Source organism: Phyllobates terribilis, unplaced genomic scaffold (assembly GCF_046119375.1).
Source record: "Phyllobates terribilis strain yellow unplaced genomic scaffold, ASM4611937v1 Scaffold_1__5_contigs__length_1240528914, whole genome shotgun sequence".
Lineage (NCBI taxonomy): Eukaryota > Metazoa > Chordata > Amphibia > Anura > Dendrobatidae > Phyllobates > Phyllobates terribilis.
This window is the reverse complement of record NW_027362761.1, coordinates 723,739,862-723,763,671: the sequence shown is the minus strand read 5'-3', so window position 1 is coordinate 723,763,671 and position 23,810 is coordinate 723,739,862. Positions and strand designations below refer to the sequence as shown.

At 46.3% G+C, this 23,810-nt stretch overlaps 1 protein-coding gene across 1 annotated transcript in view; it reads right to left on the bottom strand.

Annotated features, from left to right (window-relative positions):
- Nucleotides 1-23,810, bottom strand: part of ATP8B3 (ATPase phospholipid transporting 8B3) — a 1,018,530-nt gene that overhangs the window by 70,791 nt on the left and 923,929 nt on the right. Inside the window, exon 27 of the mRNA XM_073686335.1 lies at nucleotides 22,726-22,856. Coding sequence (XP_073542436.1) covers nucleotides 22,726-22,856 — 131 coding nt within the window. The remainder of the gene's footprint in view (nucleotides 1-22,725; nucleotides 22,857-23,810) is intronic.

The following is a 23,810-nucleotide window of genomic DNA, read 5'->3' as shown; positions in this document are numbered from 1 at the left end:
CATTGGCTGCACTAGACCTTGTGATGTGATAGCTGTAAGGAAGTCCACATGGCCACGCCTGACATAATCAGCTTGATCTCTAGCTGATGAAATCTTCAACAATGTGTGAAATATTTTTCTTTGTTATTCACGTGGATTGAATAAAAAATTGTTCAATTTCGCTGGGGCCTGTGAAATTCAGGAAATTCAACTTAGAGTCAATTTGCAGCGGATCGATCCCCTCATCTCTACTGTTTAGTCTTAGCTTCCGCTGTCTAAGAATAGGTCAGTATTAATAAATTCCAGCATTATTTTGAATTTGATTTCTAAGAAATTTCAGTCCTTAAGTGGATATACCTATCAGAAATAAAAATATATATATAAAAAATCACAAGTCAATTCCTTAATACCTTTAATTAGCGATTAACACTCATTTTGTCTATGGAGGTATAGAACATTAAATGGCTGCTGTCTGATAAAAACTAGTGTTGAGCCACCACCGTAGTGTTCGGGTTCGGTTCGGTTCGTCGAACACCCGTATGTTCGCCGAACTGTTCGTCTAACACCGTTGAACACCGTTAAAACCAATGGCAGGCAAACAAAAACACATAGAAACACATAGAAAACACCTTCAAAGTGTCCAAAACCTGACAAATTGCTCAGAAGACACAACTAACACATGGAAAAGTGACAAGTAAACATAGTCATGTGAAAAGAAAGAGGTGGAGGAGTAAAAGGAGGGGGAGACACAGATATAGGCATGTCATGCCCTTCTAAAACCAAAAAAGTGAGAAGCCGACACGGCCAGTCCGTTCCTGCCCATGCGACCTCCGTGTCGCCGGGTTTGTGCCAGAGCTGCGGTGGACCCTGACGGCCAGCCCCCCTCTCCCAATACTGGTGCCTGTCCGCTGGTGGGTCGAGCCCCCCCGCGGTGGAGGCAGGTCTAAGCTCTGTAATTTAAATTGTCTCTCTAATTTGAATGAGCACACTTTAAATCCTTTTACAAGGATCTATTGGAGGGCAAGTCTGATGCCAGCAGCCTCGGTAATTCCAGCTCCAGTAGCGTCCACTAAAGCTGCTGCAGTTAAAAAGCTTTTATAAGGATCGAGCTTGGTGGTCCACCGCAAGGCATCCTACCGCCAGTCCCAGCCCCTGTGCCTTGGGGTGCCTCCCTCGATGCTCTTCACTGAGTGTCCCGGGGGCCCAAAGCATTTCCTTTGAAAAAATTAAGTGTCCAAACTACAGGTGGTGTAGCTTGCTTAACAGCTGGGATAATCCGCTGACTAGCAGACACTGCTACTAGGCCCAAAGTATTGCCTGGGCTAGATGCAGTTAAAAATTTGTAATTAGATCTACAGGCGGTGGCTACTCCGCTGACTAGCAGACACTGAAGCTTTGCAGCAGACCTCTGATTCCCAGGCTATAATATGAGTAAACAGCTCTTCAGACTCAACCATCTGTGTTACCCCAAGCCATAGTGTATGTACTTTCTTACGGTTAAAAGGGGGGGTACAGACCCGACCCACCTGGAATAGACGATGCCAACGTCATGTAAAACACAGCAAGGGGACTCCAAAAAGAGTCTCCATTTTTTCCAAAAATTGTGGCACAGACACCACTTAAGTGGCATCAATTGTCCCAGAGTTGCTTAAAATGGTTGGTGAGGTGATTTTCCAAAATCCTAAAGCTTTTAGTCTCCCCAGGATGACAGGTGGGGCAGATGGTGGTTGGATCGGCCCGCTAGGCCGCATTGTAGCACAGTGAGCTTCGCACTGCAACTTATGCTTCATATCCATGTGACGGTTCAAGCATAAAGTACTCAAACTATTGTTTTTTTGGCCTCTACTTAGCTTTTGGTGACAAATGTTACAGATAACATGAGTTGGGTCATCCTTAGACATCTCAAAAAATGCCCAGGCTATGCAAGGTTTAGAGCCCATGCGACTCTGCTACTAGCAATACTATCAAATGATTGGCTGGGTTAGATGCAGTAAAAAATTCTTATTAGATACACAGGCGGTGCAGCTTGCTTCGCAGCTGGGCTACTACGCCCAAAGTATTGGTAGACTCTATACTAAATAAGGAAGGATTCACTGACTGTGGTGGCCCCTCCGCGGGCCGTGGCGATTGGTCATCCACTTTCGCTGCCCCTTACTCAACGAATTCACAAACATCTCCCGTCGGTTTGGAGTCCCATTATGCCCAACCAAAAACATAGGCCCCACAACAAAGATATCGTTCTTAGGCATCTAAATCGACACCACAGCAAGGTTGTTCCGCCTCCCATGGGAAAAAATACGAAAACATTACACCTGATCTAGGTTTTTTGCGCAGTATGGAAAGTAACACTACAGCAGATGCAAGTATTACTAGGTCTCCTCGTGTTTGCGAGCCGGGTGATGCCAGTCGGAAGGGTTTTTTCTCTTCATTTATCGCCCGCAACAAAAGGGGCATCTAAACCGAGTCATACAATCAGAATCAGCAGGCAGCTACGGGCAGACTTAGAGGTGTGGAAAACCTTCCTATAATCATTCAACGGTCACACGTTATTTGTCAGCAGAACAGTCCAACATTGAACTAAGATTATTCACCGGGACGGCAGAATCAGGCGGATATGCAGCGATACTAAATAACCAATGGTGCACAAGCTTATGGCCTCCGTATTGGGCAGAACAAGTGCTGACAAAAAAACAGACAGTCCTGGAACTGTTTCCAATAGTGGTAGCAATAGAAATATGGGGTGCGTGCCTGGCTAACAAAAATATACGCTTCATAACAAAAAACACCAGCCTAGCGCACTTCATTAATAATATGGCATCATCTTCTCTCCCAGTGCTAGGCCTACTACGCCAGCTAGCATTCCTGTGCCTAAAACACAATGTATGGGTCCACGCTAGCCACGATGCTGAGGGGTCCAACGCTGCTGCTAACGCTTTATCACAATTCAATTGGCAGATTTTCACAGAGCTCCTCCCCAATGCCCACCCATCGGGCAACAGTTGCCCAGCCTCCCTATGGTATCTAGTGGCGAATAGTTGATGCCATTAATCAGAGCGTCAGTTGCCCCGTTGATGTGGCAAGCATACGGTAAGGCATGGGAAGAGTGGACACAACTAGTAGCAGGCAGACGGGTTGACCAATGTGAACAAGCCAGATTACAAGTCACCATAGAATTTCTCCACCAGCTAATGATGAGGGGCATATCAGGGGCGTCAGCGCAGTGGTGGCTGACCTGAGTAGCATTTCACTTCCAACTACTGAATTGGGGAGATGTGACAAAGAGATTCATCATCAGACAATCCATAAAAGGGTGGAAAAGGGGTCAGCCAAGTCAGGAGTGTAGACGTCCCGTCCCGTGTCACTAAAACTGATTTCTCACATCATATCCCTAACACCATTAACATAACACTCACAATTCGAAGCAACACTACTGTCTACGGCATTTGCGATCGCCTTCTTCGGGGTGCTATGCATAAGCGAATTAGTCCCTCAATCCAAAATTACCACCAGTGGAGGCTTATTACACCAGGAAGTAGTCATAGCCAATAATGCAATACGTCTACTCATAGGCAAATGGTAAACAGTTCCGGCGGGCAGGGGCACTTGGGTACTTCTACAACCCACAAACGGTACGCTGAGTCGGGTAACAATAGTAAAAACATATATAACCATCAGATCACAAAGTAATTTCTTCCTATCACACATTGATGGAACGCCATTATCAAGATACCAGTTCCAAGCTATATTTAATAAATGCCTAACATCGGCAGGGAACCACCCCAAAGATTATGGGACACACTCATTCCGCATAGGCGCGGCCATGGAAGCAGCAAGAGCAGGACTGTCAGAAACGGAAGTTCAGAGGATAGGGAGATGGCGATCCACGTGTTTGGCGAGATACATAAGACCGGACTTGTTATCCTAACGTGGTTTGTTTCTTTTACAGGTGACGCTAAGCCAACAGTGTGGGTGATAGGCCACTCGTATATATATTGTGCAGAAAAAAGGACGAAAGTCCGCCCAGGCGGCAGGAAATTTGAGTTTCATAACACATATTTCAACTGGAGAGGTATTAGAGGCCTGCAATGGCCACAGGTACTAATGGAGGTAATCAAGGTAGGGAGAGAGGCAAGAGGTCCGGTCATCTTAGTTATACAGGCCGGGGGAAACGACATAGGTTATCACAAGAGCTCATAACTAATGGCAATAATGAAACTAGACACTGAGCGCTTCAGAGAATTTTTCACAAAAATAACTATAGTATGGTCAGAGATTGTGCCGAGAGCGGTATGGCAAGGTGCCCGAGACATCACGGCCATTGAACGGACAAGGCGGCTAATAAATATTCAGATGGCAAAATTTATAAGAGACAGAGGCGGTGTAGTGATACAACACCGACAACTGGAAGGAGATAAAGCAGGCCTCATACGGCCCGACGGTGTTCACTTAATGGATACTGGACTGGACATATTCCTGTCAGGACTCCAGGACGGAGTGGAAAAGCGTTAAGAGTGATGGATGGGGGTCAGAGTCCTGCATACGAGTACGCAGGATCCTCCGTGGCCTGAAAATAAAAAGGACATGTTGGAGAGTTACATTTGTTGGCCAACTTGCCGGTGTGGAGACACAGGGCATGCTGCAACAAGCTGAATTATTTTAGAAATAAAATGCCTTTCTAATGTCATGAGTATAAACAGTTAATAAAGCTGTGACCGATCCTCACCCATCCAGTTGTAAGAGTTACATGATTGTATTGTCAATGAAAGGGGGGCGGTACGGGGGCTGAGCGTCTGGGTTTGGTTGGGGGTCCCCACAGTCTGCCTAGGCTAGATGCAGTTAAAAATTATTAGATACACAGGCGGTGCAGCTTGCTTCACAGCTGGGCTACTACGCTGACTAGCAGACACTGAAGCTTTGGAGCAGACCTATGAGTAAACAGCTCTTCAGACTCAACCATTTGTGTTACCCCAAGCCATAGTGTATGTAGTTTCTTACGGTTAATAGGGTGGGGGGGAAGACCCAACCCACCTGTAATTGACGATGCCAACATCACGTAAAACACAGCAAGGGGACTCCAAAAAGAGTCTTCATTTTTTCCAAAAATTTGTGGCACAGACACCACTTAAGTGGCATCAATTGCCCCAGAGTAGCTTAAAACGTTTGGTGAGGTGATTTTACCAAATCCTCAAGCTTTTACTCTCCCCAGGATGACACAGGGGTAGAAAAGTCCTTGCGGATTCATGATTTGTTCATCTTTATGAACGTGAGTCTGTCTACATTCTCAGTGGACAGCCGCGTGCGCTTATCTGTCAGTACACGACCAGCAGCGCTGAACACACGTTCAGAGAGAACGCTGGCTGCGGGGCACGACAAGATCTCCAAGGCGTGAGTGGCGAGCTCAGGCCATTTTTCCAGATTGGAAGCCCAAAATGAGCAGGGGTCCAGTGACACAGTCATGGCTTCGATGTTCACTTGGAGATACTCCTGTACCATCGTCTCTAGGCGTTGACTATGTGTCAGACTTCTTGTCTCCTGTGGCATTGCAACGGATGGGCTAAAAAAGTGGTGAAATGATTGCACAAAATAGCTGTTACCAGCAGATACTGTATTTCTGTTACGGTTTGAGTGCTGAAGACTCAACAGTCCCACGGTTGGCAAGTTAGAACTGTGAGATTCACTACGTGCACCACTGGTGTTTTGTGGAAAAGCACATGTAAGATTCTGCAACAGTCTCTGCTGATACTCCTGCATGCGTGAATCCCTTTCTATGGCAGCAATTATTTCTGAAAATTTACTTTTGTACCGGGGATCTAAGAGTGTGGCAACCCAGTAGTCAGGATTATTTCGAATTCTGACAATCCGAGGGTCATGTTGCAGGTAGTGCAGCAAGAAGGCACTCATGTGTCTTGAGCATTCAGGAGCACCAAGTCCCTGTTGTGTTGGTGGCGAGGTAAGAATCATGCTTCCTTCCTCTGCCCTCTCCCCCCAACCTCGCACAACAGAAATGTGATCAAGGTCTCCCTCATCTGATGAGTCTTCCATGCCCATCACCAGTTCATCCTCCACTTCTTCCTCGGCTCCTGCACCTTCCTCAACAGTTTGGCTGCTACCATGCGCCCTGGTTAATCCCTCTCCCCCACCCTCCCATGCCTGCCGCCTTGGTGCTGCCGACCGTCTGGACCTTGCAGATGTTAGCACTTCCGCATACAACTCCTCCTCCTCTACTTCCTCCACCTCCTCTTGTCCCACCACCTGACTCCGAATTCTATTTAACATGTGCTCCAGCATGTAAATCACCGAAATAGTCACTGATAATGGCATCGTCAGCACTAAACATCTTCATCGCCATTTCAAAACTGTGCAGAAGGGTGCATAGGTCCCTGATCTGGGACCACTCCTCCGGCGTGATTTGCCCCACCTCTGGATCTCGCTGGCCCAGGCTATACGTCACAACGTATTGCACCAGGGCTCGTCGGTGCTGCCACAGTCGCTGCAACATGTGCAGAGTTGAATTCCATTGTGTTGGCACATCGCATTTCAGCCGGTGAAGTGGCCCAACGACTTCTGTAGAGATGTAAGTCGCTGAGCTGCGGGATGTGAACGGCGGAAGTGAGCACACAGCGACCGTGCCCTCTGCAGAAGGCCATCTAGTCCGGGATAGTGGGCTAAAAATTGCTGGACAACCAGGTTCAACACGTGAGCCATACAAGGCACGTGTGTGACATTGCCCCAGCGAAGGGCCGCACCCAGGTTTGCAGCATTGTAGCACACGGCCTTCCCTGGTTGCAGGTCCAGTGGAGACAACCATTCATGAAACTGGTTCTCCAGAGCTTACCACAACTCCTCAGCTGTGTGACTCACATTTCCCAGACATTTCAAAGTAAAAACCGCCTGATGTCGTTGAGCCCTGCTGCCAGCATAGTAAAGAGGTGTGCAGGATTCCTTCTGCGCAGTTAGAAAGCGGGTGGCATTACCAGACAGGCTTTGGGTGCAGGTGGAGGACCGAGAGGATGTTGAGGAGGCAGAAGCAGTGGAGGAACTTCGAGATAAAGAGGATTGACACACAACTCGTGGGGACAGCAAGACTTGGACAGCAGCCCCTTGTCCTGCTGTCACCATAGTTACCCAGTGCCCAGTCAACGACATGTAACGCCCCTGTCCATGCCTACTCGTCCAAGTGTCTGTGGTGAAATGCACCCTGTCACACACAGAGTTTCTCAAAGAAGCGGTGATGTTGTGTGCGACATGCTGGTGGAGCCCAGGCACACCTTTCTTTGAGAAGTAGTGCCGACTGGACATCTGGTACTGGAGCACTGCGACGGACATAAGGTCTCGAAAATCCTCTGTGTCCACCAGGCGGAAAGGCAGCATTTCTGTAGCCAACAGCTTGCAGATAGTGAAATTCAACCTCTTAGCTTTCTCATGGCTAGGAGGAAATGGTCTTTTACTTGTCCACATCTGAGGGACCGAGGGCTCGCTGTTGTGCTTAGACAGGGTTGAGTAGGGTGGCCCCGGCAAACTGCCGGTCTGTGAGGAAGATGCAGGCGGAAAAGTTAGGTTGCCTTGATCCAAAGGTGGTGCTCTCGATGTCGGAGAGCGCTCGACACCAGCTGGTGTTTCCACTTCCAAATGAAATGATGACCTGCCAATCACACTGGCTGTTGCGGGTAAAGAGGTGGCAGGTCTGCTTCCAAAAACATGTGTGACTGCTGTCCCCCCAGTCACAGAGGACGAAGAGGCCGCGGATGCACAAGATGGGGTAGACGGTGGTTGGCCCGGCCCGCTAGGCCGCATTGTAGCACAGTGAGCTTCCCACTGCAACTTATGCTTCATATCCATGTGACGGTTCATGCATGAAGTACTCAAACTATGGATTTTTTGGCCTCTACTTAGTTTTTGGTGACAAATGTTACAGATAACACGAGTTGGGTCATCCTTATTGATCTTAAAAAATGCCCAGGCTATGCAAGGCTTAGAGCCCATGCGACCTGAAGAGCCACCACGACTTGTGGTCAGAGGCACAGTTGTGTTTGAGGATGCAGTTGTTGACGTGCTTCCAGTACTACGTCTCTGTCCAGGAAGGCGCAACCTGACCTCGTCGTCACTAGCATTCTCCTCCACCTCCTCTGCTGACCTCATCGACTGGCTGACTGTGTGTTGACAGTAAGTGGGATCTCCAACTTCGTCATCATCACCCTGTGTGTTCTCACACCCGTCGTTCTCAGAGCCAACCTTTTCCTGCCCTGACCGAAAAGTCAAGTTGTCGCTCCAATCAGGTATTTGAGTCTCATCATCGTCTTCATCATTGTCTCCACCAACAGGAGTTACAGTTTGGGAACGAGGGTCTACATTATGCTCAGAACCTTCTTCATCTGGTCCTGGATCCGACTCATAAAGATTCTGGGCATCAGTGCAGATCTTTTCCTCATCTGGATTCACAGAAGCTTTGGAGCAGACCTCTGATTCCCAGGCTATATTATGAGTAAACAGCTCTGCAGACTCAACCATCTGTGCTACCCCATACTCAGACGGGCAGCTGGAGACTTGGGAGCTGTGAGGAAGCAAGTGCGATTGGGGTGACACCTCTGAGGACTGGAGTATTTGTGATGTTGAAGTTGAGGTGGAGGAGAGCCCACTTAAAGGAGCACTTGATATCCGTTGAAGCACCTGCTGTTTTTGTGCCTCATCTGGAATTTGTAGCGATGGGCGTGGCCGTAAGAAAGGGATCGGATCACATTGTCCACGAAAAGAAGTAGACATCTTAGTTTGGCTGGAAGATGGTCTTTCTTCTGCAGATGTTACTGATCCTTTAACACCTACCCCACGGACACAACCTTTTTTTCCCTTCCCAACACGCCTATTCCCCTTTCCACCAGCAGCAGTCCTTTTGCCACTCATTTTGGTGGTTGACTAATTGACAACTCTGTAGTTGTTTGCACAAAAAACGATGGATGGAAACCGAGCAGAGCAGAGTGGCCAAACTGTGGTACTAGCCCAAAAGGATTGGCTGTGTTAGAAGCAGTAAAACAATTTTATTACATACACAGGTGGTGGAGCATGGTATAGATGGCCTAATAGAATGAGTACCACACACTGCTACAGGCCCAAAATTATTTTCTGGGCTAGATGCAGCTAAAAATTATTATTAATTTCAAAGCTGGTGGAGCTTGGTATAGATGGCCTAATACAATGAGTACCCCACACTGCTACTATGCCCAAAATTATTTTCCGGGCGAGATGCAGCTAAAAATTATTATTAATTTGAAAGCAGGTGGAGCTTGGTATAGATGGCCTAATGCAATGAGTACCACACACTGCTACTATGCCCAAAATTATTTTCTGGGCTAGATGCAGCTAAAAATTATTATTAATTTCAAAGCTGGTGGAGCTTAGTGTAGATGGCCTAACAGAATGAGTACCACACACTGCTACAGGCCCAAAATTATTTTCCGGGCTAGATGCAGCTAAAAATTATTATTAATTTCAAAGCTGGTGGAGCTTGGTATAGATGGCCTAATACAATGAGTACAACACACTGCTACTATGCCCAAAATTATTTTCCGGGCTAGATGCAGCTAAAAATTATTATTAATTTCAAAGCTGGTGGAGCTTAGTATAGATGGCCTAATAGATTGAGTACCACACACTGCTACAGGCCCAAAATTATTTTCCGGGCTAGATGCAGCTAAAAATTATTATTAATTTCAAAGCTGGTGGAGCTTAGAATAGATGGCCTAATAGATTGAGTACCACACACTGCTACAGGCCCAAAATTATTTTCCGGGCTAGATGCAGCTAAAAATTATTATTAATTTCAAAGCTGGTGGAGCTTAGTATAGATGGCCTAATAGAATGAGTACCACACAATGCTACTATGCCCAAAAGGTTTTACTTGGCTAGGTGCAGTAAAAATTTGTTATTACATACACAGGTTGTGTAGCTTGCAACACAGATAGGCTACTCCACTGACTAACACACACTGCAAGAGGCCCAAAAGGATTTGCTTAGCTAGATTTAGCCAAATGCTGTGAAAAACACTTGCACAGCACTAAAACAAACCTGCCAGGCAAAAAGTCCTAGGAAATGCTGTAACCTAGCCCTCAAAAGGACTGCAATTACAACTAGTCCCTATTCCAAACCTATCTGTCTATTTAAGAGCAAATTCGCTTGCAATTCACACAGTTAGAAAGTATAGCGCCCACAGCAGCAGCTGTGCCGTCTAACACTCAGCTGCAGCAGTGAGAAAATGGAGGCGACGTGGAAAATGGCTGGGTCTTATAGGGCAATGACATGTGACATACACAGCCAATGACACATGCCCTTGCTTGTGTGAAAAAAATAAGTTTTCTCCGTGTGTGCGCTGCTGATAGGCTGACAGACTGCACCTCCCCACTGTAAATGCGGGAAAGAAAAAAAAATGGAGATCTTCATTATTTCTGCAGAGATCCATCCCCTGCCCCTCCCCCCCGCCCACTGTACACTCAAACTGTGTATTAACATTGATTAACAGCATTACTGTGAAAAAATCCAGTTACGATTTTGGTGCACGAACAGTTATCGAAAATAACCTCGAACAGCCGGATTTTTTTCAAATCGTTTGTGTTCGTCGAACAGCTCGAACACCGCCCAAAACAGCTCGAATTTGAGATTGGCGAACAGTTCGAGTCGAACACCGCTCATCTCTAATAAAAACATTTCACGGACTGGTAATAGCACAGGGGCTTGTGGGTATGTGGAGTAGGAAGCACCATTGCTGTGATCTGCCTATACCATGTATTATCAAGCTACTGTATCTCCAGGTCTTCCTGCTGCACATGTTCTCAGGTACCAGTCCTATCAACATTCTTGGACAGGTTTCCATCGATGAAATAAGACAGCGAACATGCCGGGTCTGTTTTTTTTTTTTTATTTAAAAAACGGTAGACAACCTCTTAACTATACTTTAAAGTTTATCTGTCATCATACTAATATTCCCTGTTTTAGGAACAACATAGTTTGAGGAGATGTTTGCCCTGCTATTAACTCAAACTCAAAAATATTATGGAGTTTGGCCAAAAGATCATAGCAAGGAATATAGCAAACTCTTAGTTCTTAAATGTATTCAGAGCGGTAGTGTACCCCTGCCTGCCTCTATTACCAATTATTGATGGTCTGCTTACATATGGTACATTAATTTTAGTATCATCTATCAATCACTTGTTTTTTGATCCTGCCGATTTGATATTGAACACCTATCCTCAGACTGAACAACCCCTTTAAACAAGGTAGAAAAGTAAGATGAAAGCAAATACATGTGGAACCATGAGCATAAACAGCTTTTAACTCTTTTTAACTGATTTTATCTTTTTTTTTTAAATAGAGGTCCAAGAGACATGATTAGATATTATAATTTTTACTGCCTGAATGCCACTACTAAAAGGAACTTACGGTCTTATTGTCTACTGCTTTATTACTAATTTCAAACAGTATGCAGTATGCTATCATGCAGAGGCATACATAGAAATCATGGGGGCCCATAGCAAAAGTCCTAATTGTGTCCTCCACCCACCCCCAAAAAAACAATTAAATAAATCCGGAAGCATAAGATAAAGGAGCATAGATGCAGTCACAGAATCACACAAGGGTAAACCTCCCAATTTTTAAAGACAGGGAGAGGGACAGGTACTGTGGAGCAAACGCAGCAATTGTGCATCTACTTAAACCTCCTAGGGTACTCTCCTACTACAATACCCCTTTCATGCCCACTACAGAGTATGATGCCCACAAAAATGCCCATTTCATATATTGTGATACCCTCACAATTAATTCCCAAAAACAATATCCCCCCACAGTATCCCCCTCACACATAGTATGATGACATAAAAATGCCCTCAGCAAAGTATCATATTCCCTCACTACTAGTGATGAGCGAACGTGCTCGCCACTGCTCGATACTCGCCCGAGCATCTCTCTGCTCAAGATGCTTGGCGCTCAACGAGTATCTCCGGGTTGCTCGGGCGGGAGCTTGGGTCTCCTCCCTGCATGTTTGGCGCTCTTTAGAGAGCCAATGAACATGCAGGGATTGCCTGCCACGCACTGTAATGCAGTAGCCATGTTGGTTGTGGGCATTAGGCATTACAGTGATTGGCTGGCCACACAGTATCATCAGGTGTATATAAGACCGGGCACCGCCATGCTCGCCACAGTCTACCCCGGAATCAGGCAGAGTAGGGAGAGGTGCTGCTGCATCAGGGAGAGATTTGCTTGTTTAGAGTTAGTATATGTATTCCCCAACATACACTTCTCAAAAAAATAAAGGGAACACTCAAATAATACATCCTAGATCTGAATGAATGAAATATTCTCATTGAATACTTTGTTCTGTACAAATTTATGTGCTGACAACAAAATCACACAAAAATCATCAATGGAAATCAAATTTATTAACCAATGGAGTCCTGGATTTGGAGTCACCCTCAAAATTAAAGTGGAAAAACACACTACAGGCTGATCCAACTTTGATGTAATGTCCTTAAAACAAGTCGAAATGAGGCTCGGTATTATGTGTGGCCTCCACGTGCCTGTATGACCTCCCTACAATGCCTGGGCATGGTCCTGATGAGGTTACAGATGGTCTCCTGTGGGATCTCCTCCCAGACCTGGACTAAAGCTTCCGCCAACTGTGGTGCAACGTGACTGGATGGATGGAGCGAGACATGATGTCCCAGATGTACTCAATCGGATTCAGGTCTGGGGAACGGGTGGGCCAGTCCATAGCTTCAATGCCTTCATCTTGCAGGAACTGCTGACACACTCCAGCCACATGAGGTCTGGCACTGTCCTGCATTAGGAGGAACCCAGGACCAACCGCACCAGCATATGGTCTCACAAGGGGTCTGAGGATCTCATCTCGGTACCTAATGGCAGTCAGGCTACCTCTGAGGAGCACATGGAGGGCTGTGCGGCCCTCCAAAGAAATGCCACCCCACACCATTACTGACCCACTGCCAAACCGGTCATGCTGAAGGATGTTGCAGGCAGCAGATCGGTCTCCACGTCGTCTCCAGATGCTCTCCACATGTGCTTAGTGTGAACCTGCTTTCATCTGTGAAGAGCACAAAGTGCCAGTGGCGACTTTGACAATCCTGGTGTTCTGTGGCAAATGCCAAGCGTCCTGCATGGTGTTGGGCTGTGAGCACAACCCCCATCTGTGGACGTCGGGCCCTCATACCACCCTCATGGAGTCGGTTTCTAACCGTTTGTGCAGACACATGCACATTTGTGGCCTGCTGGAGGTCATTTTGCAGGGCTCTGGCAGTGCTCCTCCTGTTCCTCCTTGCACAAAGGCGGAGGCAGCGGTCCTGGATTCTTGCCCTCCTACGGCCCCCTCCACGTCTCCTAGTGTACTGGCCTGTCTCCTGGTAGTGCCTCCAGCCTCTGGACACCACACTGACAGGCACAGCAAACCTTCTTGCCACAGCTTGCATTGATGTGCCATCCTGGATGAGCTGCACTATCTGAGCAACTTCTATGGGTTGTAGAGTCCATCTCATGCTACCACAAGTGTGAAAGCACAACCAACATTCAAAAGTGACCAAAACAGCAGCCAGAAAGCATTGGTACTGAGATGTGGTCTGTGGTCCCCACCTGCAGAACCACTCCTTTATTGAGTGTGTCTTGATAATTGCCAATAATTTCCATCTATTGTCTATTCCATTTGCACAACAGCATGTGAAATTGATTGTCAATCAGTGTTGCTTCCTAAGTGGACAGTTTGATTTAACAGAAGTTTGATTTACTTGGAGTTATATTCTGTTGTTTAAGTGTTCCCTTTATTTTTTGAGCAGTGTATATCTATAATATCCATCTGAACTAACAGTCCTTTTGAGACTAATCCAGCTGTATATAATCTTTGCTAGGCAGGCAGGCAGTGTATGTTGCAGACTGCAGTGCATGATATAGCACAAGAGGGTCCATTGAACGTCCTGTTAGTATAGGTATTTCACAACATATATCTATATCCATCAGAACTAACAGTCCTTTTGAGGACTAATCCAGTTGCACATAATCTGTGCTAGGCTGGCAGGCAGTGTATGTGCCAGACTGAAGTGCATATAGTGCAAGAGGGTCCATTGAACATTCCTGCTGCTGCTGTTCTTACAGATATTTGTAGACATAGCCCCAGATAGCAGGGGCCAGGGATATTTTTTTTTATCTTAATCCTGGTTATTTGCTTAAAAAACAATCCAGAGTACACAATTTTTTGCTCCATTTGCTTGTTGGCACTGTAGAATACAGCCAGATCCTTTCCATATTACAGCGATAAAAATCCAGAAATTTTTTGAACGTGGAAAATATTGGCCTCCATTTAAATTTTGTTGCAGTGTGTCAGTGAAGTTATTGACAAGAGGTCGCTGTGAAAAATAGTAACCTACAGGCCAGCTTTTTAAAACTGTGGTTTTCCGTCACACGTATCACATAGAGGAGGAAGACATGTGAAGACTCAAACTTCCAGGTTAGATTTCAGAAAGGCAGATTTTAAGCGACTCAGAAAGAGAATAGGAGGGATCCAATGGCTGGATGTCCTTAAGGACAAAAATGTCAAGGAAGGATGGGAAATTTTTAAAAATGAGATTCTCAAAGCACAATCGTTAACAATCCTGAAAAGTAGGAAGAATGGGAAGCATTTAAGGAAACCAGGTTGGATGAACACAGAACTTAAACACATGCTAAAAAGAAAGAAAGAAATGTTTATCAAATGGAAAGAGGAAGGCATATCTAAAGAAGAATATAATGCAGTCTGCAGAACCTGTAGGACACGTATCAGGTTAGCTAAAGCTGACAATGAATTAAGGCTTGCAAGAGATGTCAAAAGCAATAAAAAAGGATTTTGAGGGTATGTTAAAAGTAAAAGAAAAGTCAAAGATGCTATAGGATTTTTACAGGATGAAAATGGTGAAACTGTGGTTTTCCGTCGCACGTACCACATATCACTGCGGTTCAAATCTTGCCATTTGTAGTGAACATGAAAAATATTGCCCTCCATTTAAAATGGTCAAGGCATGTGGCAAGGGACGGGGAAGTGGACGTGATTGTGATAGCGCATGCAGAGAACAAGGCTGAGGTCGTGGGCAAGTTGAAATTGTGCCACAACAAACACCCACATCTCCTCGCTCGACCTTCCTGTCCCAATTATTAGGGGACCGCAGAACACCACTACTGAACACAGAGCAGTGTGAAAAGGTTATTGGTTGGATAGCAGATAGTGCTTCCAGTCACTTAGCCATCACCACCACCAGGACATTCCACACGGTAAAGTCTCAGTAGCCGTGAGTCTGGACTGCATATTCCTCACCCTAATCCCTTCCTCCCACCATGCTGAGTGCCCGGAGACAACGGATCCCACACTTGGACACTTCAAAAAGCTGTTCACTTTTCCATTTATAGATTCGGGCCTCTCACCCGGTCCACTTGAGGCAGGGCAAGAGGAGATCGCATGTAGCGATGCCCAAATATTTGAGCAGCCATGGTCACACGAAGGCGACGGTGGAAAACACGGGGGGGGGCATAGAACCACAACAGGCAAGAACAAACAGTGTGGTGGCCGCAGACAGAAGGCAGGCAACCATTCCCCGTAACATCAACACGACGAAAGTTACCAGTACAACTGTTAGGTCTTCCCAAGTCTGCTTGTTTTTTAAAGACTCTGCAGATAACCCCAAAAAGGCCATTTGCACCACCCGCCAGGCCAGCATCAGTAGGGGTAGCAAAACTAGCAGCCTGCCCACCACCAGCATGATCAGGCACATGGCAGCAAAGCACCCGACTAAGTGGGCCGAACCCCAGAAACAGTGTCTGTGGGTGACACCACTGCTTCTTCCGTTGTTGTGCGTGCATGCCAATCCCCTGTCCATGGCGCATGCAAAGATGCCTCCCACCCTGCACATGTCGGTGCACGCTCTCAACTAGCACCATCAGCAAGCACGTCCACATCCTTGTCCCAGTACAGCATTCAGTTGTCTCTACCCCAGTCCGTGAAATGCAAGTGCAAATACGCAGCTAATGCCCCACAGGCCACACTACTAAATTCACACATTTCGCGAATGCTTGCGCTCGAAATGCTGCCTTTTAGGCTCGTGGAGACGGAAGTTTTCCGCAACCTGATGGCGGCAGCCATGCCTCGGTACTCGGTTCCCAGCCGCCACTATTTCTCCCGGTGTGCCAGCCCCGCATTACACAAGCACGTGTCCCAAAACATTAGCCATGCCCTCAACAATGCAGTTACTGGGAAAGTCCACATTACCACGGACAGGTGGACAAGTGCTTGTGGGCTGGCACAGTACATCTTGCTGACTACACACTGGGTTAACATAGTGGAAGCCGGGACCCAGTCGGACCTTGGGACGGAACACGTCCTCCCGATGCCGAGGATTGCGGGCCTTAGGTCAATCAGGGTTGCCCCCACATTCTACAGCTCCTGCACCTCATCCTCCTCATCTTCCTCAGCCTCCATCTCCGAAATGACCACATCAGTCACAAGCTGGAAGCACTGCAGCACTGCCTCAGCCAAGCGGCAACAGGCTGTGCTGAAGCTAATATGCTTAGGTGACAAACCGCACAATGCTGAAGAGTTGTGGACATTTCTGAAAGAGCAGGCAGATCTGTGGCTGACACCGCTGAACCTACAGCCAGGCATGGTCGTGTGTGACAATGGCCAGAACCTGGTGGCGGTTCGGAGGCAAGGGGAGCTCACACACATACCATGCCTGGCCCATGTGCTTAACCTCATGGTTCAGTGGTTTCTCAAAACCTACCCGGATCTGTTGAATCTGCTTGTCAAAGTACGCCGCCTGTATGCCCATTTTAGAAAGTCAGCTACAGCTTCCGCCACCCTTGCCGTGCTTCAGCAGCATTTGCAGCTTCCGGCTCACCAACTGGTGTGTGATGTCCCCACGCATTGGAACGCTACAGTGCAGATGTTGGGAAGGATTTGTGAGCAGAAGAGGGCAGTTGTTGACTACCAGCATCAACAAGGCCGCTGGTATTCAGGTCATACTCCACACATAAGACCTCAGGAGTGGACATGAATGTCAGACATCCGTACCATCCTCCAAAACTTTGAGGACTCCACCAAGATGGTGAGCGGCGATGATGCCATAATTAGCATCACCATCAAGCTTCTCTGTCTTCTGAAATGCTCTCTGCTCTCAAATCAAGAGGATGCATTTCAGGCGGAGCACGATGAGATGGAGCAAGAAACCATACAGGGTGATTACACACAGCCCTGCCTCATCTCATCCCAACATGGATTGGGTGACAATGAGGAAGAGGAGGAGGAGGAAGAACAGGAGCTACTTTCCTGTGCTATAGACGGTACTACCTGCACAACTGTCATACCGTCTGTTCAGCGTGGATGGAGGAGGAAGAGGAGGAGGAGGAGAGCATGGTCAGTTGTCCTCTTGATGAGGACACGGAAATCTTGCCTCTGCAGTCTGACACACATGGCTGAGTTTATATTACTCTGCCTTTCCCGTGACCCTTGTGTTGTCCAAATTTTGGGTGACAGTCATTACTTGTTGGTGACGCTTCTAGACCCACACTACAGGGACAACTTTATGTCTCTTATTCCTTTGCAGGACAGGCCTAATAAAATGGTGCAGTAAGAGAAGGCCCTTGTTGTGGAATTATTAAAAAAATTCCCATCTGAAAACGCTGACGGCAGAGGTCACAGTTCATTGGACAACCAAGGAGTACAGGCGAAAGAGCCACAAACGCAATTCAACAGAGGCAAGGGAACACTGTCAAAGTTCTGGGACATTTTCTCAGACCCTCCCATTGCACAGGCCCTGAGGCGCGGGGTACACTCCAAAGGAAGAAAAAGTTTTGGAAGATGGTGAGGGAGTAACTTGCCGACCGTACCAATGTCCTCCGTGATTCCTCTATGTCTTATAATTATTGGGTATCCAAGCTGGACACGTGGCATGAACCGGCTCTCTACGCCTTGGAGGTCCTGGCCTGCCCTGTCGCTAGCGTTTTGTCAGAGTGGGTTTTTAGTGCCACCGGTGGAATTATAACCGATAGGCTCATTCACCTGTCAACTGAAAATTCTGACAGGCTGATTCTTATAAAAATGAACAAGGGCTGGATTTGGTCAGACTTCTCAACACCAACGAATGATAGCAGCGCAACATAAACTCAAATACAGTGTCTTTTTTGGGGAGTTCTAACTCTATTAACATGCACCTCTGTCTTCACACCCAGACATGAGTATACGCTTCCTGATTTTGTCTATTTGCTCTTGTGCTCCTCTTTCTCCGCATCCTCATCCTCCACCACCATATCACCACCATATGTACCATATCAACATATCTACGTCTCTTGCAAGGGTCATTGGAGTTCCTCCAAATTTTTGGCAGCCATTGCTTCAGTGCATAGCCAAAGAGTATGGGAGACCCACTTCCTAATAATGGGAACATTTTTTTCAGGAGGCCCTCTGACTTCTACGTCTCTTGCAAGGGGCATTGGAGTTCCTCCAAATTTTTGGCAGCTGTTGCTTCACTGCATAGGCAAACAGTATGGGAGACACACTTCCTAATAATGGGAGCATTTTTTGCAGGAGGCCCTCCGACCTCTAAGTCTCTTGCAAAGGGCATTGGAGTTCCTCCAAATTTTTGGCAGCCGTTGCTTCACTGCATAGGCAAACAGTATGGGAGACACACTTCCTAATAATGGGAATATTGTTTTCAGGAGGCCCTCCGACCTCTACGTCACTTGCATGGGGCATTGGAGTTCCTCCAAATTGTTGGCAGCCGTTGCAGTCACAGCATATGAAATAACAGTATAGGAGACCCACTCATTAATAATGGGAACAATAAAGAATAGCGGCTGATGGCTCTCTAACAATAGCGAGGACTGACAGTTGCCCCTTTAAGAATAGTAAGGGCCGCCTGATAGCCCAATAAAAATAGTCTTTGTGACTTTCCGAGTCCCTCCATCATAAATGAAATAGGATGTGTCTGATGATGTGTCACACACCACATGGCCAGATAAGGTTATAAAATGTTAAAATGACATTTCCTGGTGAATGCATTTGTCTTTGTTGAAAGCAATGGAAAAGTGCAAAAACCCTACGTGTGAACATAGCCCAAGGTGTGGAGGAGAATTTTTGTTTTTGGTTATTTATTTTGCCTTATATACAAGTCATTACCCTGGAAAGAAAGTTCCTTAACATGTTGCCCAGGAAAATCCATTTCATTTTGATTTAGCTTTTGTATGTTTTATTGCGAGTCCGTAAAAGGGCGTAATACCTCTGACAACGTTGTTGACAGCAGTGACCTGGGAGTCAGAAATGCTTCCAGGGGTCTTCCCATGCTCTTCCCATGTCATTTGAGCACTTTTCCCATCCAGTTGGGCAATTTTTAGGCCCTCTGCAGACCGCCGGGGGGAGCCGCCGGAAAAATGCTCGCGTTTCCCATAGACTTACGTTGGGCTCGTTACTCGGACCGAGCACTCAAACATTCCAATTTGCTCAACTCGAACAACGAGTACCCGAGAATTTTAGTGCTCGCTCATCATTACTCAGTACCCCCAAAACAGTAGGATGTTCACACAGTACCCCCAACACAGCATGATGTCCACACAGTGCTCCCAATATAGAATACTTCTGTCAGAGTGACCCCCAAAATAGTATAATGCCCTCCACAGCCCCCAACACAGCATTGTGCCCCTGAAGTGCCCCCATACAGTATGATGTCATCATATCTCCTCCTACACAGTATGATGCTCCCACAGCCCACCACACAGTATGATGCTCCCAAAGCTGCAATACACAGTATGATGTCCCGAGAGTCCCCACAAACAATATGATGGCCCCCATAGCAGTCTCACACAGTGTGATACCACTTAAAACACCCCAAACAGGATAATAAACTCTCAACCTTCCACAATGTAGAATACCCTAACAGCCACCTTGCCACACAGTATGATGCCCCCACAGTCCCTAAACACAAAATAATGACCTCAACAGCCTGCACACAGTATGACCCCCCCATGGCTCCCAAACACAATGCAATGACCTCCACAGCCTCCTCACACAGTATTATGGACCCCACAATCCTCCACACACAGTAGGATGGCTCCACTGTCCCCTCAAACATTATTATGGCCCAGACAGCTACCCCAGAAATACTTTCATACCCTATATTAGGAATGCTTGTGATGCGCCCCCTGGGCCGAGGGGTACCCGGAGCCGGGCCTGTAGATGCTGGGGGTGCTAGTCACAGAGGCGGTGACCCGGTCCGTGACCCAGGGCGGTCAATCCAAGGGTAGTAGATGTATATAGGTTATATAATGTCCGACTACGCCACCTGTGGAGTGATGTTAATAGAGACCGCCGCTGCAGAACAGTCCTCTGAAGCCGGTGGTATAGCAGCAAAGGTGGTATAACTCCCCACAGGAAGAGTTAGCTTCAGGGCAGTGTGTGTGGATGATGGTGGTTGTGTAGGGTGTCGCGGTGTAGAAATAATCACAGAGTCCGTGCAGTGCAGTCCCAGGGTCTTTACTGGTAGCAATTAGACAGGCCTGGACTGGAGTACTGGCTAGAGATAGGAGTCTGGTCAGTCTGGGAGCAAGCATAGAGTCCTCCTGGGCAGGTGGAGTTGTAGGCCTGCCGTTCTCACTATTCTCTTTGGCTATTCTGCTTGTAGCTGTGATGTAGCCCACGTCCCTGAGTGTAACGTGCGGTGCTCACCCGTATGGCTGGCAGCTCGGGCCTTGTGGATGCCTCGCTCCTCCATAGCGGTACTGGTCCCTCGGTGCTGCAGAGCCTCCGGGCATCTGATGGGGCCAGGAGACCTGCAATCTCCTGCCCTGCGGTATCTGCTGCTGGGTCTGGAATCCCCCACAGCCTCGGACTATGGTGTCCGGTTCTCTGTGTGCTCCAGCTAGGACAAGCTATCTCCAGCTCCAGTCCCTAGCTCCTCTCTCCTCGAAGTCCTAAACTCAACTCCTTGCACTGACTAAACTAACCCCGCCCCCAGATACCAGTTGCCAAGGGGAGGAACTCCCCTTGCTGGCCTGGAGCCAGGAAAGTGTTGCATGTATAGTGTACCTGACCAAAAGGGCCCCCGCTTGCTTCCAGACATGGTATTACCTCTTTTGAAGGAAGCAATACCACTGTGGCAACCAGGCCATCTGGGGTGCCACACTTGTCTTTCTGATCTAATACTGGAGATACTAGTAGTGCTGAGAAAATAAGAGGTTGCTCATACTGCTGTCCACCATGTCTATCTGATCTAATACTGAAGATACCAGTGGTGCTGAGGTAAGAAGAGACTGTTTCACATTGCTGTCCACTCTGTTTATCTGATCTCATATTGTAGACACCAAAGGTTTGAGGTAAGAAGAGGCCAATTACACATTCCAATCTAGACTACACAGATATTGCTGCTCATTAAAATCAGAGCCTTTTCTACATGTTTCACTACACACATTGCATTCAGAAGGAAAATTGAGCAATTTCGCATGTGTGGTTAATGTCTATGTAATCTATATTAGATTCATAGAATTTTGCAGGTGTCAATGCTTTTATGTTTAACAGCATCTATCAGAGCAATACCAGTTAGTACTGATGAATTGCAGGCTACAATACCATACCGTGTTTAAGATATATAGTCACAAATATCACTAAATGAAGGGAGTGCTGGACTAAGATGCACTGAGTTTATTATAAGGTATGCGCATCTTGAACTGTCATGTGCCACCTTTCAACTGTCTTGTGTCACCACCAGAAATGTACATCAGCCCGGAGCTGGTATACATTTCTGTCGCAATTTACGCCACTTTGTGCCTTTAATTATAATTAATTTTAGCATGTTTGGATATGCCCTGCTTCTCTCGAGTTCCACCCACTTATCTTAGCTGGCCATTAGTGATGAGCGAGTATGTTCTGTTAACCCTTTCGCCAAGTATGCTCGGGCGAGCACCGAGTAGTTACAGCTGCTCAGTGTTATGTTTAAATCACTCCTGTGTGCATGATTTGCGACTGTTTGACAGCTTTATTACATGTGAAGAATGATTGTTTCTTTTGCATTCCTCACATGTAATAAAGCTGTCAAAGAGTTGCAAATCATGCACACGGGAGCGATTCAACCATATCACTGAGCAGCTATAAATACTCGGAGTTCGGCCCGAGCATCCTCGGCGAAAGGGTAAACAGAACATACTCGCTCATTACTACTGGCCTCTGATGATGGCCGACACTGGTGTCAAGTAGCCAAATTTACAAAGTTTTGGGATGTGCAAACATTTAGCAACATTTAAAGTAATTCTAGCAAAACTGCTTAATGAATCAGATATTTTGTGTTTTTAATTCTTTGCTCAAGATAGGAAAATTATAATAAAGGAGTAAAAAACAATAATAATAAGGTGTGTTAAATAAGGTACTTAGCTGCTTTATGACAAATGGTAAAAAATCACATTCCTGTAGCACTTAATGTATGATAAAAACATTGGTTTGTATCGCAGTTAGTTACAGTAGGTTAATCTTCTTACTCCACCATATCCCTGGAGTAGAGTTCCTCAGACATTTTCAAACATTTAGTAACACAGTAAAACTCACATAATTATTTTAAGTGAATGGACAATGGTGGAATCAAAGGAGCCTACAGATTACATAATCCTTTATTCAGTCTAAGGATAGTACATTTCTAGCTAGATATCTTATCATCCCGGCTTTTGTGATTTGTGTAAAATGTTTATGATACTTACATGGTGGATTTGATTCTGATCAAACATACTGGTGAAAAAACGTACAAGAAGTGAAGGAAGAATGCTTATTCCTACTGCCAACAAAATTGTGAGCCAACTGAATCCATGACGTAATGTATTAATTGCAGCATCTGTAAGAAATATGCATTATTTTTACTTAAAAATAAATATAACAGATGTATTTGTCAACTGTGCAATGTCTGATAAAAATGATACCAATTATGATACAATAATATCATTCACTACATACCAAAAGTTTTGAATTTGTGTACCTGGGGATTATGATTCTGACTGATTGCTGGAATGAAGCAGCTGATATAATTTAGATATAATTATTGTGAAAACACGGGGGTCAGTGGGTGTTCTTGTCTGCTGGCCCAGCAGTCTTTAGAAAGACCGCATGGACCAGGGCTCATACCACTGAACGCCCACTCTCTTTTACTGAGGGCAGAACACTACTCAGACAACACAGGGTGAGAGTAAAACAATGTGGCAATAATTTATTGAACCACCAGCAAACAATGACATATAGAATAGTCCCAGCAAATACCCAAGACTGTGCAAATTAGAGTCCTCACCCTTCCGCTGGCCAGCTGGAAATAAAGTAGCTGTGATTTCGGGGCTTCCAGGGCCGACTATCCCCACCAGTGGCACCCTGCTTTTGGTGGGCCCCCAAAAAGAGGAGGCAACTACAAGCTTAGGAAACTAGCCGAGAGCAGTGAGGTCAGGGGCCAGGTGACCTGATTGTCCCAACTTGGATTCTTGAAGACGTCTCTAAGGATTTAACAAAGGTCAATGGATCAGATCTGTAGTCCTCCAGCTGGGGCAGTAGTCCACTAAGCTGACATGCTGTAGAATGACACTGAATAGAGGCAGAGACTCCCTTTTTATAGATCACAATTGTCCTTACAGCCATCATTCACATGTCAAGGGTAAGGGATGAAGATGAAAGGGGCTTATGAATCATTGTTTGAGCATTTAATCAACTTGCATAGTTTGTCCTATATTGCTCGGCAAATCAACAACTCCCTGGGCTGGTTTAATACGTAATCAGCATATTATCTATCAGTATTGCTCTATGACCC